Genomic DNA, 18,626 nt, shown 5'->3' on the forward strand with positions numbered 1-18,626 from the left:
GTGTGCCTTATCTGAGTTAGTGTGCCTTATCTGAGTTAGTGTGCCTTATCTGAACTTAGTGCCCCTTAAGTAGCTTTGTGCACACTAAATAGCTTTGTGCACACTGAAAGATGCACAAAGCTACATCACACACTGCAGATAAGGCACACTAACCTCAGATAAGGCACACTAACCTCAGATAAGGCACACTACCCTCAGATAAGGCACACTAACCTCAGATAAGGCACACTAACCTCAAATAAGGCACACTAACCTCAGATAAGGCACACTAACCTCAGATAAGGCACACTAACCTCAGATAAGGCACACTAACTCAGATAAGGCACACTAACCTCAGATAAGGCACACTGTCACAGGAGCCCTAGTGGCTGACAGCACTTAGCCTTCTAAACGGTGCCAGCGCACAGATCGTGCGAACTCTGGTCGCAGTCAATGCGCAGGAACCGTTAAGAATTAGCCGCAGACAACTCAGAAGGGAGCCTGTGAGACACGGGTAATTACAACGTCACCTACTGGTTCAGAGTAAACTGCCACCACCGCGGTTACTATGGGACCGTGGGGCCCACTAACTGACTGACTAATCCTGCGAATAAAACGGTTAAACACACGATATTCTGTCTAGCCAACAACAAACAAACAGTAGCGTATCTTCAGAGACCCGGGATCATTTCTGTGTGTGCTGATAAGCAGGGTAGCGAAACAGTGAATGACTTATTCACGCAATATAAATAATTAATATATACAGACAATTATGAAAATCAACAATTATTAAAACAGTAATAGCCAGTATGAAAAATAAAAGAAGGGAGAAAAATACTTAGTTCCTGGAAAGATGTCCTTATTGTGGGAAGAATCATAAAGTCCTTGGTTTCAAAGTCCAGAGTTCAGAGTTCAGACCAGGTGGATGCCAGCATATCCTCAAGCTGGCATCTGATGAGTGCAAGATGGTTCAGTGTGGAGGACTCCAGCCCGCCTGCTGGCTCTGTGCTTTTGATGAAGCTGGTTTGGGGGTGTGGCAGTGCCAGCCCCCTCTGAGCTACCAGCAAATGACAGTTCATTCCCTCTGAGAGATTTTAGAGCTAAACTTATGAATTGCTGTAACTCCTGAACCATACATGTTACATTTAGGGGGGTAACAGCTTCAGACTTGTTGGAAAATACAGATTAATATGACATCAGACACGGCTAAGCCAGCGGGTCAGGCTCCTGAGAAGATTCATATCTCGATAACCGGACGGTCTATCCCAAGGAATTTCATATCAGCACGATGGCCAGATTTTACCGGACAAGACGATATGAATTTTATAGCTGTGCGACATACGGTTTTCGTATGCCGACAGGAAATCATATCACCCATGCTTTTCTTATGGCCCGTGCTCGGTGCCGGATCGGCTGGCTTTCTATGGCCCCCCTGTGGAGCCAGTTTCCTGGTCCTTTTCATGGGGACATCTGCTGTAGGGGGAATGAGCTGGGCCCTGCAGGGAGTCCAGCCACGTGCGACATTCCGGAGGGGTGAGGGGACTGCTTTGGCTCACAGGGGAACAGATCTCTGGATTTAAAACAACACAAAAATGTCATTTTCGGATCGCTTGCCTGACTACACAGATCCGACAGGGAGCGATCAGGAAAGCGACTGTGAATTCTCTAGATTCACCTGCGTTTCTCACGGCTATTCCGTGACACCTCCCTTTCCGGACGCTGTGTAGAGGGTTGTCAGCAAGACATCCGTCGTAGCAGCCATTGGCGCTGTTGGGCCTAGTTCCCCCCGACACCAGGACAGCCCATCAGCGTTCCGGTGTCGGCCAACCTGGCTGACGGGTCTCGGGTTGCCGGTGCGGCAGGGAAACCTATTGGAGCCTGTGGCTCGGTTCCCCTGGACCGGTCGCGGTCTGCTACCCTCAGGGTTGACCCGACATGGACCGTTCTGGACAGGGCGTTTGCGCCACTGCAGTCGGACGTGGTGTCTGCCGGGACTGCTGACAACGGGCAGTGGGTTGGTTAGGTCAACAGCCAGCCCACGCAGGGTTCGCCTGCTAAGTGGCTGTGGACCTAAGGGAACCCCGCGGGAATCCCTGGACCTTCCCAGCTCCTGACAGACGGCACATGCTCCGCAGTAGTTTGCTACATCCCTGTTCATCCGGGGCCAATAAAACTGTTTCCGAATACCGGCAAGTGTCTTGCGGACCCCTGAGTGCCCTGTCAGAGGATTACCATGTGCGGATTTCAGCACATGTCCCCTGAACGCACTCGGGACCACAAGCCATTTGGTAATCGCGTGGGATCTACCTGCAGGGGGCTGTACAGACTCACTGTACAGTCTCCCACCTTCCCAGTACACCTTGAAAGCGGCCCCGTCTGCGAGGGGCTCAGCGGCTTGCTGCCTGAGCACCTCCAGGCTTGGGTCACTTTGTAGTGCGGCTGAGAATACGGCGCTGTCAGTTTCAGCCAACTGGCTCATGTCACACGAGGGCAGCGGCGGAAAGGTCTCATCCCTGCGGTCAGAGGAGGGGGAGGAGGCCGGAACCCCCTCCACCTGTTCTGAGCTCGGGTTCTGAGCAGTGCAGCTGCGCGGTACTGCTAGCACAGGTACACTGTCAGAATGGCACAGACGGACATTACTCAAGTCATCATTGCATGCAGTAATGACATTGACAGGTATAGACATTTTTCCATTACAGACAGGTTGTACAGTAAACTCAGGTACAGTTACAGCATCATCACAGCAGACAGTCTGTACATCAAACTCAGGTGCCTTTGAAGCAGGCACTATTGAACCTGGTACCCTTGAACTGGGCACATTCAACCCGCCTCCCCCTGGTGCTCCCCCAAGTGTATAAAGTACCTGGTGGTGGGTGGAGAGTCCGTCTCCTTCCGTGAGCGACAAGGCGGTCGTGGCAGGTTCATAGTAGGACACAAGCTTGCCCAAATCAGTCCCCAGCAACACAGGGACTGGGAGATCCTTCATAACCCCAACAACCCTTTCTTGGATTCCTCCCACTCCCCAATCCAGCTTCACTGTCGCGTGGGCTATGTGAAAAAGGGTGCCCTCTACTCCAGTAAGGGCAAGGGATTGGCTGGAGCTGATGCTCTCCTTTGGCACAAGATGTGAGTGAACTAACGTGATGTCAGCTCCGGTGTCTCGAAATCCGGTGACAACTTTGCCGTTCACTCTAACAAGTTGCTGCTGGTCGGTTCGGTCGCGGATTTCCTTTCCGCGGGCAAACAGGACAAAATCTGATGATCCAGGCTGTGGTTCGCTGGCGGGTTGCCTCTGCTGTGGGTGAGGTGCAGGTGATGCAGATGATCCAGGTGCTGGTGGTGTCTGTCTCCGCTCCGGACAGTCGAATTTCATGTGTCCGGGCTGTCGGCAGTAGTGACAGGTGACCTCTCCAGGCGCTGCAGGCCTGGGTGCAGCAGCTGCGCTGGGTGGCCTCTGTGGAGGACGGCTCACAGGGGCAGGAGGGTCTGCCGAGGTATTGGGCTGACCTCCTCTCCAGCTGGATGGGACAGTTCTGCGGGTATCAGCCACCCGGGTAGTTGCAAAAGTCTCAGCAAGGTCTGCAGCGACAGTGGCTGAAGCCGGCCTGCGTTCTAACACAAACTGTCGTACATCAGCAAGGCAAATGTTCAGAAATTGTTCGAGGACTATCAAGTCCTCCAGGACATCATAAGACCCTTTGGTGAGGCCTAGTGTCCACTGGCGGAGTGTGGTGAGCAAGCTGCTGACCACATCTCGGTACGAATCAGAAGGCTTTTTCTGCCAGGCCCTGAATTTTTTCCGATAGGCTTCTGGCGTCAGCTGGTACTTAGTAATGATAGCGTCTTTTATAGCAGCATAATCATTATCCTTCTCCGCAGGCAATTCTGCGAAGGCATCAAGCGCTTTGTAGCGCAGCAAAGGTGTCAGATGTCTGGCCCACTGGTCTGGGGACAGACGATACTGACGGCATGCTTTTTCAAAAGACCGCAAAAACAAGTCAATGTCTGTGTCTTTTTCAATATTAGCAAATTTAAATTTTGCACTTACGGGTGCTGCAGCTCCTTCAGCAGGGAGGCTGGGCGGTGAACTCCGGCTGGCCTGTTGCACTTTTGCCATGTTTAGCTCATGCTGTCGTTGGCGCTCCCGTTCTCGCTCAGCGGCATCCCTCTCCGCGTGGCGTTCAGCAGCAGCAGCCTTGCGTTCTGCAGATTGGCGCTCCCGTTCCTCTCGTGCTTCCATGTACTGCATGTACTTTTCCAGGTCAGTCTCCATCAGCTTTTGTAATGCCTGCTGCATTACCGGGTCAGCACCCATGGACAGTCCAGTACTGGCCGGTTCCAGGCGAGTACTTTCAGAAACTCTGGGGTTGGGGTCCATACTCTCAGTCTCTGGCGTAACTGTTGCAACAGGGCCCGCAGGATGCTCAACCTCTGTACGCCTAAGATCTTCAGCCTCTGGTTCCCCTTGATTGTCAGATGGGCTGGTATCCACCTCAGCGGACACTCCCGGCTCCCGCAGTTGCTGGGCATCCCATCTGGACAAGTCTGCTATCAGGTCCTGTTTTGTCTTGCGGAGGATGCCAATGCCCCTCTCTTCGCAAAGATTTTCCAGGTCTGCTAGGCACATGTTCTGGTAGTTCCCGGACATTTCCATGCCAAATAAAATAAAACTTTGGGGAAGGGGTACTGGCTACACAGTCTCTCTGTATATATAAAAAATATATTGCCTTCCAGCTACACCAACGAATTAGTTTGTTTCTCGATAGCGCTAGCGCTATCGTAGATACTTTCAGCACAACACAGATCCCACCGCTGCCACCACTGTCACAGGAGCCCTAGTGGCTGACCGCACTTAGCCTTCTAAACGGTGCCAGCGCACAGATCGTGCGAACTCTGGTCGCAGTCAATGCGCAGGAACCGTTAAGAATTAGCCGCAGACAACTCAGAAGGGAGCCTGTGAGACACGGGTAATTACAACGTCACCTACTGGTTCAGAGTAAACTGCCACCACCGCGGTTACTATGGGACCGTGGGGCCCACTAACTGACTGACTAATCCTGCGAATAAAACGGTTAAACACACGATATTCTGTCTAGCCAACAACAAACAAACAGTAGCGTATCTTCAGAGACCCGGGATCATTTCTGTGTGTGCTGATAAGCAGGGTAGCGAAACAGTGAATGACTTATTCACGCAATATAAATAATTAATATATACAGACAATTATGAAAATCAACAATTATTAAAACAGTAATAGCCAGTATGAAAAATAAAAGAAGGGAGAAAAATACTTAGTTCCTGGAAAGATGTCCTTATTGTGGGAAGAATCATAAAGTCCTTGGTTTCAAAGTCCAGAGTTCAGAGTTCAGACCAGGTGGATGCCAGCATATCCTCAAGCTGGCATCTGATGAGTGCAAGATGGTTCAGTGTGGAGGACTCCAGCCCGCCTGCTGGCTCTGTGCTTTTGATGAAGCTGGTTTGGGGGTGTGGCAGTGCCAGCCCCCTCTGAGCTACCAGCAAATGACAGTTCATTCCCTCTGAGAGATTTTAGAGCTAAACTTATGAATTGCTGTAACTCCTGAACCATACATGTTACATTTAGGGGGGTAACAGCTTCAGACTTGTTGGAAAATACAGATTAATATGACATCAGACACGGCTAAGCCAGCGGGTCAGGCTCCTGAGAAGATTCATATCTCGATAACCGGACGGTCTATCCCAAGGAATTTCATATCAGCACGATGGCCAGATTTTACCGGACAAGACGATATGAATTTTATAGCTGTGCGACATACGGTTTTCGTATGCCGACAGGAAATCATATCACCCATGCTTTTCTTATGGCCCGTGCTCGGTGCCGGATCGGCTGGCTTTCTATGGCCCCCCTGTGGAGCCAGTTTCCTGGTCCTTTTCATGGGGACATCTGCTGTAGGGGGAATGAGCTGGGCCCTGCAGGGAGTCCAGCCACGTGCGACATTCCGGAGCGGTGAGGGGACTGCTTTGGCTCACAGGGGAACAGATCTCTGGATTTAAAACAACACAAAAATGTCATTTTCGGATCGCTTGCCTGACTACACAGATCCGACAGGGAGCGATCAGGAAAGCGACTGTGAATTCTCTAGATTCACCTGCGTTTCTCACGGCTATTCCGTGACACACACTAACCTCAGATAAGGCACACTAACTCAGATAAGGCACACTAACCTCAGATAAGGCACACTAACCTCAGATAAGACACACTAACCTCAGATAAGGCACATTAACCTCAGATAAGGCACACTAACCTCAGATAAGACACACTAACCTCAGATAAGGCACACTAACTCAGATAAGGCATACTAACCTCAGATAAGGCACACTAACCTCAGATAAGACACACAAACCTCAGATAAGGCACACTAAAGTCAGATAAGACACACTAACCTCGGATAAGGCACACTAACCTCGGATAAGGCACACTAACCTCAGATAAGGCACACTAACCTCAGATAAGGCACACTAACCTCAGATAAGACACACTAACCTCAGATAAGGCACACTAACCTCAGATAAGGCACACTAACCTCAGATAAGACACACTAACCTCAGATAAGGCACACTAACCTCAGATAAGGCACACTAACCTCGGATAAGGCACACTAACCTCGGATAAGGCACACTAACCTCAGATAAGGCACAGTGACCTCAGATAAGGCACACTAACCTCAGATAAGGCACACTAACCTCAGATAAGGCACACTAACCTCAGATAAGACACACTAACCTCAGATAAGGCACACTAACCTCGGATAAGGCACACTAACCTCAGATAAGACACACTAACCTCAGATAAGGCACACTAACCTCGGATAAGGCACACTAACCTCAGATAAGACACACTAACCTCAGATAAGACACACTAACCTCAGATAAGGCACACTAACCTCGGATAAGGCACACTAACCTCAGATAAGGCACAGTGACCTCAGATAAGGCACACTAACCTCAGATAAGGCACACTAACCTCAGATAAGGCACACTAACCTCGGATAAGGCACACTAACCTCGGATAAGGCACACTAACCTCAGATAAGGCACACTAACCTCGGATAAGGCACACTAACCTCAGATAAGGCACACTAACCTCAGATATGGTTAGCGCTGTAGTTTGTGCCCAATAAGTGATAAGGCACACTAACCGGCTTAGCGCCGGTTAGTGAATCAAGCCCTACCTGTTTTAAGTTCTTTACCATATTTTCTGGTTGAACTTGATGGACGAATGTCTTTTTTTAACCGAGTTAACTATGCATGTGTTCACTTTTTTATTTTCGTTGTAAGGGTTAAAGTAAACCTGTGACTTTTATGAATTATGGGCAGCACTTCTGACTGAGGAGTTTGTTTCCTGACTGCCCCACTGTTGCATCACACAGAACAGTGGCCAGGACTCGGCGGCAGGAGAAAGGAAAGGGATTGTGGGTGATCAGTGGCTGCAAGGGTCCAAGCCCCCTCCGTGATAGAATGAAAGGAGCCCTGAGTGGAAAAGGTAACTGGTTCATTCATCTGATGCACTATCACCTATCCTCCCTCCTCCCCTTACACACAGACAGACAGGCAGACAGACAGAAACACACACACACACTCTCTCTCTCTCTCTTCCCCTTTCTCTCCCCCCCCCCCTTTATCTCCACCGCTCCCCTCTCTCTCCCCCCCCCCTCTATCTCCCCCACTTCCTTCTCTCTCTCTCCCTCCCCCTCTATCTCCCCTGCTCCCCTCTCCCTCTCTCTCCCTCTCTCTCTCCCTCCCGCCTCTATCTCTCCCCCTCTCCTCTCTCCCCCTCTCTATCTCTCCTCCCCCTTTCTCTCTCCCCCCTCTCTTCTTCTCTCTCCTTCCCTCCTCCTTCCCTCTCGCCCCTCCCTCTATTTCTGTTCTCTCACTCACTCTGCCAGCCTCTCCCTCTACACTCTCCATCTACCTGGGATGGGGAGCTAATTGACCCTCTCTATTCTTTCATACAGTCTCCTTCCCCATCTGACACCTATGACCTGGCTTCAAGCAGTGTTTCCTTAGGGCGACACTGCATCACTGGCCAGCTGTCACCTGATTTGATCAGAGCAGCAAAGATATCACTGCTGTGGCATAGTGCTGCTCCCACACCACAGTGACACTATGCACCTCAAGGTAATACAGGATCTTCTAAAAAAAATAGCATATTGTGATAAAGTTAATTATTTTCTGTAATGTACTGATAAACATTAGACTTTCATAACTGAACTACTTCAGTTGTGTGTATTTAAATCTAAAATATATGAAAGTCTAATGTTTATCAGTACATTACAGAAAATAATGAACTTTATCACAATATGCTAATTTTTTGAGAAGATCCTGTATTTGCATTACCTTGCATGGTTTTATTTCATAAGAAAGGGAGACGGTGTGGCCTGTGGTGAGGGGTGGAGCTTAGGGTGCAAGAACGTCTGTGCCTATAGGCTCCTGAGCTGTAAATCTGGCCCTGAGGTCAACATTTGTAGAAGCTGAATGAACAGCAATAGGCAAAAGGAAAGTTCTATTTAGGATTAGTTCTACAAGATGTAGCAGGTCTCACATTCCTGATTTCTCCGAAGATTCTTGACTAACTGAGGTTTACCTGGGTATAGTGGCCGGTTATAGCACCTCCTCTAGGTCCTTCTCCGTAGATAAAATCGTCTTTTTCCTTACACCAAGACCTGAGTGGACAGTCCCACGTAACCTTCACAGATGAGAAGTAGTAGTTTTCGCCACAGTTCTCAAAAATTGGTTCTGCTCCAAAAAAAAAAAAAAAAAGTAAGCAAATCAAGAAGAACTTAAAGGGGCACTATGGTGAAAAATTGTAAAATTTAAAATATGTGCAAACAAATAAGAAGTACGTTTTTTTCCAGAGTAAAATAAGCCATAAATTACTTTTCTCCTATGCCGCTGTCACTTACAGTATATAGTAGAAATCTGACAGAAGTGACAGGTTTTGGACTAGTCCATCTCTTCATGGGGGATTCTCAGGGATTTATTTATTTTCAAAAGCACTTAGTGAATGGCAGTTGCTCTGTCCAACTGCCGAAAAAAAAACTGTGAAGCAAGCAGGAAAGCTGGCCAGCATCATTGTTTAAATCCTTTTTAGGGAGTATCTTCATAAAGAATAAAAGCCTTGCTGAGAATCCCCTATTAAGAGATGAACTAGTCCAAAGCCTGTCGCTTCTGTCAGATTTCTACTACTTACTTTAAGTGACAGCAACATAGGAGAAAAGTAATTTATGGCTCATTTTACTCTGGAAAAAATGTACTTTTTATTTGTCGATGTTTGCACATATTTTACATTTTAAAATTTTTCGCAATAGTGCTCCTTTAAAGGTGTTTTCTGAGAAACAAAGAAAGCAGAGTGCTGAAAAGTAAATTGCCAAACATGCAGGGGCTAATATACAAAATGTTCCTCATGAGTTATTTCACCTTACTTATTCTTCACCTCAACTGTAAGCAGAGATACTTCATCATGAGATAAACATATAAGGGTGGGGGCAGTAAAGGTTAGGCCTGTGGGGGTGGGGCGTTAAGGTTGAAAGGGGAGGGGGGTTAAAGCTATGTATGGGGGTGTAAAGGTTAAGGGTAGATGTGGTGGGGGACAGTAAAGATTAGCCGTCGGGGGGGGGTTTAAGGTAAGGTTAGTCATCCTGGGGCAGGGGGGCGGGGTGTTAAGGTTAGGCAATATACAGGGAGAGTTCTGCATGAGAATATAAAACACCTGAGCTGTAGTGTAGTCCTCTGTATCAGAGGAAGGGAATCTGAGTAGTTGCCCCCCCCCCCCCCCCCATCTGAATAAGATCGCTGACTTGCCCTTGTCAGCAATCTTCTAGGCGATGGGGGACTGGAGGACACAGAGGAAGACCTCAATGGGTTCCATAGGGCTTCTGTCTCTTTGGGTAAGTATCTCTTTTTGCACCTGAGTTTTGGTTCGGGTACACTTTTTTATGTTTTCTATTCACAGGCTTAGATTTTCAATGCTGTTTACTGTTTAATACTCACTTTTTATGTAGCGCTTTCCTGGATGGCTGTGATCATCACTACACTCATTGGCAACTCTTTGAGCATTGCGGGCTGCATCTTTACACCAGGACTTCATACAGGATTAGAAGAAAAAAAAATAAAAAAACGAAAAAAGTATTTAACAGTAAAGAAGTGCTAATAATCAATGCCGGTAATATATACGGTACTATTGCTGATCTGTCCTGGTGTCCAGATTGTCACGTGACTATTTTTTAATGACATTGCAGCATTCCCATCATTATTACAACACTCCCATTATTGTTCTCTTTTCTCATTTGAGGTCTTATAATATAGTGACCCTCGTTATAGTGCTGTACTCTTTATGTTAGAAAACGCAATAGACAAATACAGTGGGTTGCAAAAGTATTCGGCCCCCTTGAAGTTTTCCACATTTTGTCACATTACTGCCACAAACATGAATCAATTTTATTGGAATTCCACGTGAAAGACCAATACAAAGTGGTGTACATGTGAGAAGTGGAACGAAAATCATACATGATTCCAAACATTTTTTTACAAATAAATAACTGCAAAGTGGGGTGTGCGTAATTATTCGGCCCCCTGAGTCAATACTTTGTAGAACCACCTTTTGCTGCAATTACAGCTGCCAGCCTTTTAGGGTATGTCTCTACCAGCTTTGCACATCTAGAGACTGAAATCCTTGCCCATTCTTCTGTGCAAAACAGCTCCAGCTCAGTCAGATTAGATGGACAGCGTTTGTGAACAGCATTTTTCAGATCTTGCCACAGATTCTCAATTGGATTTAGATCTGGACTTTGACTGGGCCATTCTAACACATAGATATGTTTTGTTTTAAACCATTCCATTGTTGCCCTGGAATTTATGTTTAGGGTCATTGTCCTGCTGGAAGGTGAACCTCCGCCCCAGTCTCAAGTCTTTTGCAGTCTCCAAGAGGTTTTCTTCCAAGTTTGCCCTGTATTTGGCTCCATCCATCTTCCCATCAACTCTGACCAGCTTCCCTGTCCCTGCTGAAGAGATGCACCCCCCGAGCATGATGCTGCCACCACCATATTTGACAGTGAGGATGGTGTGTTCAGAGTGATGTGCAGTGTTAGTTTTCCGCCACACATTGCGTCTTGCATTTTGGCCAAAAAGTTCCATTTTGGTCTCATCTGACCAGAGCACCTTCTTCCACATGGTTGCTGTGTCCCCCACATGGCTTGTGGCAAACTGCAAATGGGACTTCTTATCCTTTCTGTTAACACTCTTCCATAAAGGCCAACTTTGTACAGTGCATGACTAATAGTTGTCCTATGGACAGAGTCTCCCACCTGAGCTGTAGATCTCTGCAGCTCGTCCAGAGTCACCATGGGCCTCTTGACTGCATTTCTGATCAGCGCTCTCCTTGTTCGGCCTGTGAGTTTATATGGATGGCCTTGTCTTGGTAGGTTTACAGTTGTGCCATACTCCTTCCATTTCTGAATGATCGCTTGAACAGTGCTCCGTGGAATGTTCAAGGCTTTGGAAATCTTTTTGTAGCTTAAGCCTGCTTTAAATTTCTCAATAACTTGATCCCTGACCTGTCTTGTGTGTTCTTTGGACTTCATGGTGTTGTTGCTCCCAATATTCTCTTAGACAACCTCTGTGGTCCTCACAGAGCAGCTGTATTTGTACTGACATTAGATTACACACAGGTGCACTCTATTTAGTCATTAGCACTCATCAGGCAATGTCTATAGGCAACTGACAGCACTCAGATCAAAGGGGGCCGAATAATTACGCACACCCCACTTTGCAGTTATTTATTTGTAAAAAATGTTTGGAATCATGTATGATTTTCGTTGCAGTTCTCATGTGTACATCACTTTGTGTTGGTCTTTCATGTGGAATTCCAATAAAATCGATTCATGTTTGTGGCAGTAATATGACAAAATGTGGAAAACTTCAAGGGGGCCGAATACTTTTGCAACCCACTGTATACGAACATTCCTGTTACAATCAGAGACTGCTAACAGGGGAGCCAGTGCAGGGACAACAGGATGAGGAGAGGAACATGAAGGTTCTATAAGACCCAGAGATGGGCCGTGCAAGAGAGTCCTTAAGTGGGGGGTGCTCACATTTTTAGAAAAGGGGCCTCGCCTGAACCCCCCCCCCCCCTGCTCCCTAAAATGCACAGTAATACCTACAAGTGGTGGGGGACATTCCCCTCCCAATCCCCTTGCCCTGTAGTGACATGTGACTGTCACTCCCCTGGCTCTCCAACAGTCCCAAACCATTCCCCTGAGCCCATCTGCTTGAAACATACAGTCAATCACAGAAGTGCTGGCTGCATTCAATGGTGTGGAGTCAGTCGGACCTATCACCGGTGGCATCATGGTCTCCCTCCTTGTTTCTGCCTAGGGGGGTATTGGTTGTCATGTGGGTGCTGAATTCAGATGCTGGATGCCATGTGGTTTCTGGGTGTGGGTACAGGGTGTCATGTGGGTTCTGGTTCAATGTCAGGCCTGGGTGCAGGTACTGGGTGTTGTGTGAGTAGTACTGGGTGTCAGCTATAGGGGAGGGGTGTAGGTGGATGTTAGGAGATATAGAGGTCAGTAAAGGTCAGTGTGGGTGCTGCAGAAAGGGGAAGTCATTAAAGTGCTGGGGGAGGGAGAGGTCAGTGTGGGTGCTGAGGGAGGTCACTATGGGTGCTGCTGGGGACAGAAAGGGTTCTGCTGCTGAGGGAAAGGTCAATGTGGGTGCTGGGGGAGGGAGAGGTCAGTGTGGGTGCTGGGGAGGCCGGATCACTGTAGTGCTAATGCTGGGGAGGGAGAGGTCAGTATGGGTCCCAGGTAGAGGGAGAGGTCAAAAATCAATTTCTCTATGTTTACCTGGTAAACAAGTAATAAGGATGCTAACCAGGCAATCCAAAAGTTAAAATCACTATTGATTTTCTTGTTGATAAATGATCATTCCCCAGTTCACCTGACTCTTATTAGGTACACACAAAATTGGTTCACAAAAAGGAAGTTGCAGGGCTTGCTGGGTTGTCCTTTTTTGCTTCTCTATTTCCCCTCAGACTTAACAAATGCAGCCTGATTGGCTGAAGCCTCTTTCCCTCCTGTTTTCCCCTCCCACACCTCTGTTCCTCTCTGATTGGCCAATATTTCTCATGCTGAGACAATGCACTTTCTATAGTGAAGGGCAGGCAAATCAGGCAGAGAAGAGTAGGGCAGGAAATGACATCATGATTGGCTTCAAAATAGCCACACTTAAAATGGGAAATACTAAGAAAAATGTTCTCTTTTTACTGTAGAAAAATCACTAAAATCAAAACGTGGACAGTGCAATACATATGTTAAGCTGGCCAGGGGCGTAACTAGAAATCACTGGGCCCCCCTGCGAATATTTGGATGGGCCCCCCCCCCATAGGTGCCAAAGAATCGTAATGGGGCAGCGTTTCACTGTAAATTAATTGTAAAGTGGGCAGCATTTTACCAGACAATCGTAATGTGGGCCAGAAAATCGTAATGTGGGCAGAGTTCACCAGAAAATCGTAATGTGGGCCTTTAGAAAATCATAATGTGGGCAGAGTTCACCAGAAAATCGTAATGTGGGCACCAGTCACCAGAAAATAGTAACGTGAGCAGCAGTCACCAGAAAATTGTAACGTGGGCAGCATTCACCAGACAATCGTAATGTGGGCAGCGTTCACCAGAATATCGTAATGTGGGACAGAAAATCGTAATGTGGGCAGAGTTCACCAGAAAATTGTAACAAGGACAGCATTCACCAGACAATCGTAACTTGGGCAGTGTTCACCAAAAAATCGTAATGTGGGCCAGAAAATCGTAATGTGGGCAGCGTTCACCAGAAAATCGTAACGTGGACAGCATTCACCAGACAATCGTAACGTGGGCAGTGTTCACCAGAAAATCGTAATGTGGGCCAGAAAATCGTAATGTGGGCAGAGTTCACCAGAAAATCGCAATGTGGGCAGCAGTCACCAGAAAATCGCCATGTGGGCAGCAGTCACCAGAAAATTGCAATGTGGGCATCAGTCACCAGAAAATCCTAATGTGGGCAGCAGTCACCAGAATATCGTAATGTGGGCAGCAGTCACCAGAAAATCCTAATGTGGGCAGCAGTCAGTCACCAGAATGTCGTAATGTTGGCAGCAGACACCAGAAAATCCTAATGTGGGCAGCAGTCACCAGAAAATCCTTATGTGGGCAGCAGTCACCAGAAAAATCGCAATGTGGGCAGCAGTCACCAGAAAATCGCAATGTGGGCAGCAGTCACCAGAAAATCCTAATGTGGGCAGCATACACCAGAAAATCGTAATGTGGGCAGCAGACACCATAAAATCGCAATGTGGGCAGCAGACACCAGAAAATCGCAATGTGGGCAGCAGACACCTGAAAATCGTAATGTGGGCAGCAGACACCTGAAAATCGTAATGTGGGCAGCAGACACCTGAAAATCGTAATGAGGGCAGCAGACACCTGAAAATCGCAATGTGGGCAGCAGTGACCAGAAAATCGCAATGTGGGCAGCAGTGACCAGAAAATCGTAATGTGGGCAGCAGACACCTGAAAATCACAATGTGGGCAGCAGACACCTGAAAATCGTAATGTGGGCAGCAGACACCAGAAAATCGCAATGTGGGCAGCAGACACCAGAAAATCGCAATGTGGGCAGCAGTCACCAGAAAATCATAATGTGGGCAGCAGACACCTGAAAATCACAATGTGGGCAGCAGTGACCAGAAAATCGTAATGTGGGCAGCAGACACCTGAAAATCGCAATGTGGGCAGCAGACACCAGAAAATCGCAATGTGGGCAGCAGACACCTGAAAATCGTAATGTGGGCAGCAGACACCTGAAAATCACAATGTAGGCAGCAGACACCAGAAAATCGTAATGTGGGCAGCAGACACCTGAAAATCACAATGTAGGCAGCAGACACCAGAAAATCGTAATGTGGGCAGCAGACACCTGAAAATCACAATGTAGGCAGCAGACACTAGAAAAAAAAATGCACCTGTGAAAAAAAAAACAATTCACTTACCTGACAGAAGTCTTCTCCTCTCCCGGCATCTGGCTCGCAGCTCCCCGAGTCCTCCTGCAGCACATCTCCCGCGCTGACAGGCAGAGTGCAGGGCTACGGCAAGATGGCTGCCGAAGCCCTGTACTAGAGACAAAAATAGTCTCCAGTGTAGGGCTTCTTCGGCGGCCATCTTGCCGTAGCCCTGCTCTGCCTGCCGGAGACTATGCAGGCTGCTGGTGGAGCGGGGCTGCGGGGAATGAACTGGCGCAGCGTCTATTAGACGCTGCGGCCAGTTGAGCACCTTGCTGGGGGGTCCAGAGCAGCGCTCCCCCCACGCACAGTGAGCGGGCCCCAGAGCAGCCCCGGGCGGCCGGGCCCCCCTGCGGCTGAGAGAGTCGCATCCCCGGTAGGTACGCCGGTGGTGACAGCCTTTCCTCCTCCGGGCCCCTGACTTGCTAGGGGCCCCCCTGCAACTGCAGGGGCTGCAGGATCTATTCCTACGCCCCTGAAGCTGGCCACTAACGGTCCAATTTCTAGCGAAAATCGTTTGAGCGATCAGAAATTCTGATCGGACGAAAAATCGTTCACTACATCATCAACTAACCAATCATTGCTTCCTATCTATCCCGACCACCAAGAAAATCCAAATTTTCGTTTGACGAAAATTCATTCGGGCGACATTTTTTTCACTCGTTCATAATCGATTGTGTCCACCAATGGAGATTATTAACAACCAATCCGATCAGAATTTCTGATCGCTCAATTGTTTTTTCGCTATAAATTGGACCGTTAGTAGCCAGCTTTATGTAAGTAGAGCAAGTATTTATCTACTTATATATATGGGGTTTGTTCTTTTTATATAGTCTGGCTGACAGCTTTAATTATGTATGTACATAATTGTACTTGTATTACCAGATGTCACGATTGTACAGTGTCTTGAACTTCTCATGTTTGCATGTTCACCATCTCTAACAGGCTAAATGCACACTTTGCATCCAAACAGATACTGCATTTATATAACCACTTCAGCCTGCAGATGTTTCACCTCTAGGACAGAAACAATTTTCCCCTGTCAGCGCTCCTCTTATTAATTTGCCAATCATTTTATTACTACTTATCACAACAAAAACAATCTACTGTATATTTTTTCCACCACAAATTAGGCTTTCTTTGGGTGGTACATTTTGCTAAGAGTTTATTTTTATTATTATTATTTTATTATAAATGTGTTTTAATGGTCATAATAAGAAAAAACATGGAAACAAAAACATTATTTCTCAGTTTTTGGCCATTACAGTTTTAAAATAAAACGTTCTACTGTGGATAAAACTCACACATTGTTTTTGCCAGTCTGTCCCGGTTATTGCAACGTTTAAAATATTTCCCTAGTACAATGCATGGCACCAATATTTTATTTGGAAATAAAGGTGCATTTTCAGTTTTGCGTCCATCACTAATTACAAGCCCAAATAGGCAAATAGGCAAAAGATAAAAGTTATATACTCCCACAACATACACATTAAAAAGGTTCAGTCCCTATTTACAAAATGAGGCCTCATAGAAGGAACTAGTATGCTCCCTGTCTCATTAGCTTCCCTATTATGGACACAAACTGTACCTAAAATACAGCAGCAGCAACTTATACTCCCCACAATAAAATTCACATTACATATTTGGCGTATCACCACCCCTATGGCCAGGTTGAAGTCCTCTCCTTCACCATTACTACCAATACTGGGCAATCCCTCCTTCAAACCAGGCCTTTCTGAGTCCTTCATGAGCACTTGGTATAAACTGGGATACTTCAATCTTATATTAGATATTAGAGGTGCCTGGCTCTTCTACTGACCATATATGCTATTGCTCCGTTGTTATTGCCTGATGAAGCGGGATCAAACCTGCGAAACGCGTTGCATATTTGGAGTTCATAAATAAAATATATTGACTGGCTTTACTACAGTCGTCGTGTGTCTACTTGGAGGAGGTAAGTCCACCACTACCTCCTCTATTTACCAAGAATTTGTTTTTTAAGCTCATTTAGCTTCCTTTTATCCCTTTGGCGCCTCTGTTCTCCTGCATAATGGAACATAATCAGATTACCCATTTCATCCACTCAACTATTCATAAACCTGATACCACACTACATTTCTCTCCTTTTGAGCGATTATGTGACAATGCAGGACATCAGAGAGGCCTGATTTACCAAATTTATGTTCTGTTGTTGACTAAATCTAGATCTTGGTCACCAGACCACTCTTACATGGCAAAATGGTCGTCTGCAATCTCCACATCTATATCTTTGGATGACTGGCTCCATATATGGGATAATGCCAAACGTTCATCAATGTGTATTCAAATCAGGGAGAATATATACAAAATTCTATTTCGTTGGTACCTTACTCCAGAAATTCTGTCAAAAGTCTATCCAGGTACGTCTGATTTATGTTGGAGAGGATGCAATAACAAAGGCACCCTAGAACCCATTTCCTGGTTCTGCCCTCTTCTCTCCCCTCTATGGAGCAGGATACAAGAACTTATCCACTCCACTACTGGGGTCATGATACCCCTTGAACCCCTTCACATGCTTTTAGGTAAACCAATCTCAAAGATAAACAAACACACGAACTGCTTAACCTTTTCGGGACCGGCCGCCTACCCCCCCTTAAGGACCAGGCATTTTGCGCGGGAGGGGGGTGCACACGTTTGGGGGGGTCAGGCGGCCGGATCCCATGTGTGGCTGGCTAGATTGGTGTCCACCCATGGTGGCCTGGGCCCCCCCTTCTGCCAGCAGCCTTCACTCACCTTCCAGGCTCCAGCAATGAGCCGCACGGGACCCTCTTCTCCGGCCGGCATCTCTGTTCTGTCTGACAATCAGTTCCGGGTCGCGGCTTGATGACGTCGTCAAGCCGGGACCCGGCGCTGACGTCAGACGGAGCGGAGATGCTGGCCGGAGCGGAGGGGGTGCCGATCGTCGCGGGAACGGCAGGGAGGTGAGTGGATCCTCTTCTTTTCCCCCTACCGCCGCAGCTGTCAAACTGATTACTAAGATCGGACGGCGATCGTAGTGATCATGTGATCAGCAGCCATACGCGATAGCTGCTGATCACTCGGGGGAGATGTCGGCTGTCATGTGACAGCCTAATTTCCCCCCTTCCAGGTGCGCACGATCGCATCGGGAGCGGAAATTGTGGGCCGGCGTAGATCCTACGCTGCATCAGGCTCGAACAGCCACAAGTGCGGCGTAGAATCGAATGCACGTGGTCCCGAAAAGGTTAATTACCCATATAATAACAGCAACTAGACTGGCTATGGCCTCCTCCTGGAAGAAAATAGCTCCGCCAGACATCTCTGAGGTCATCCTCAAAGTCAACTGGACTAGATCCACGGAACAATTGACAGCTTCTCTGAGAGATACAGAAAATAATTTCCATAAAATTTGAGACTCGTGGCCTTATGTATCCCCTGTTTATCAACCTCCATAAAAATATAGCTTCACGTCTATTTTGGACCTAGAGAGATCTCATGACACCAGAGAGATATCTTGTTATCTTATTATCTTCTTTTAAAATAACATTGGGCCCTAAACCAAAGGCACTGGCTAACCCTT

At 47.3% G+C, this 18,626-nt stretch overlaps 1 protein-coding gene across 1 annotated transcript in view; it reads right to left on the reverse strand.

Annotated features, from left to right (window-relative positions):
• Window positions 1-18,626, reverse strand: part of LOC137504639 (allurin-like) — a 98,349-nt gene that overhangs the window by 36,770 nt on the left and 42,953 nt on the right. Inside the window, exons 5-6 of the mRNA XM_068233220.1 lie at window positions 10,009-10,099; window positions 8,603-8,754 (exon numbers count right to left, since the gene is read on the reverse strand). Of these exons, the coding sequence (XP_068089321.1) occupies window positions 8,603-8,754; window positions 10,009-10,099 (243 nt within the window). The remainder of the gene's footprint in view (window positions 1-8,602; window positions 8,755-10,008; window positions 10,100-18,626) is intronic.

The sequence above is a fragment of the Hyperolius riggenbachi genome, chromosome 4 (genome assembly GCF_040937935.1).
Source record: "Hyperolius riggenbachi isolate aHypRig1 chromosome 4, aHypRig1.pri, whole genome shotgun sequence".
NCBI classification, from domain to species: Eukaryota; Metazoa; Chordata; class Amphibia; order Anura; family Hyperoliidae; genus Hyperolius; species Hyperolius riggenbachi.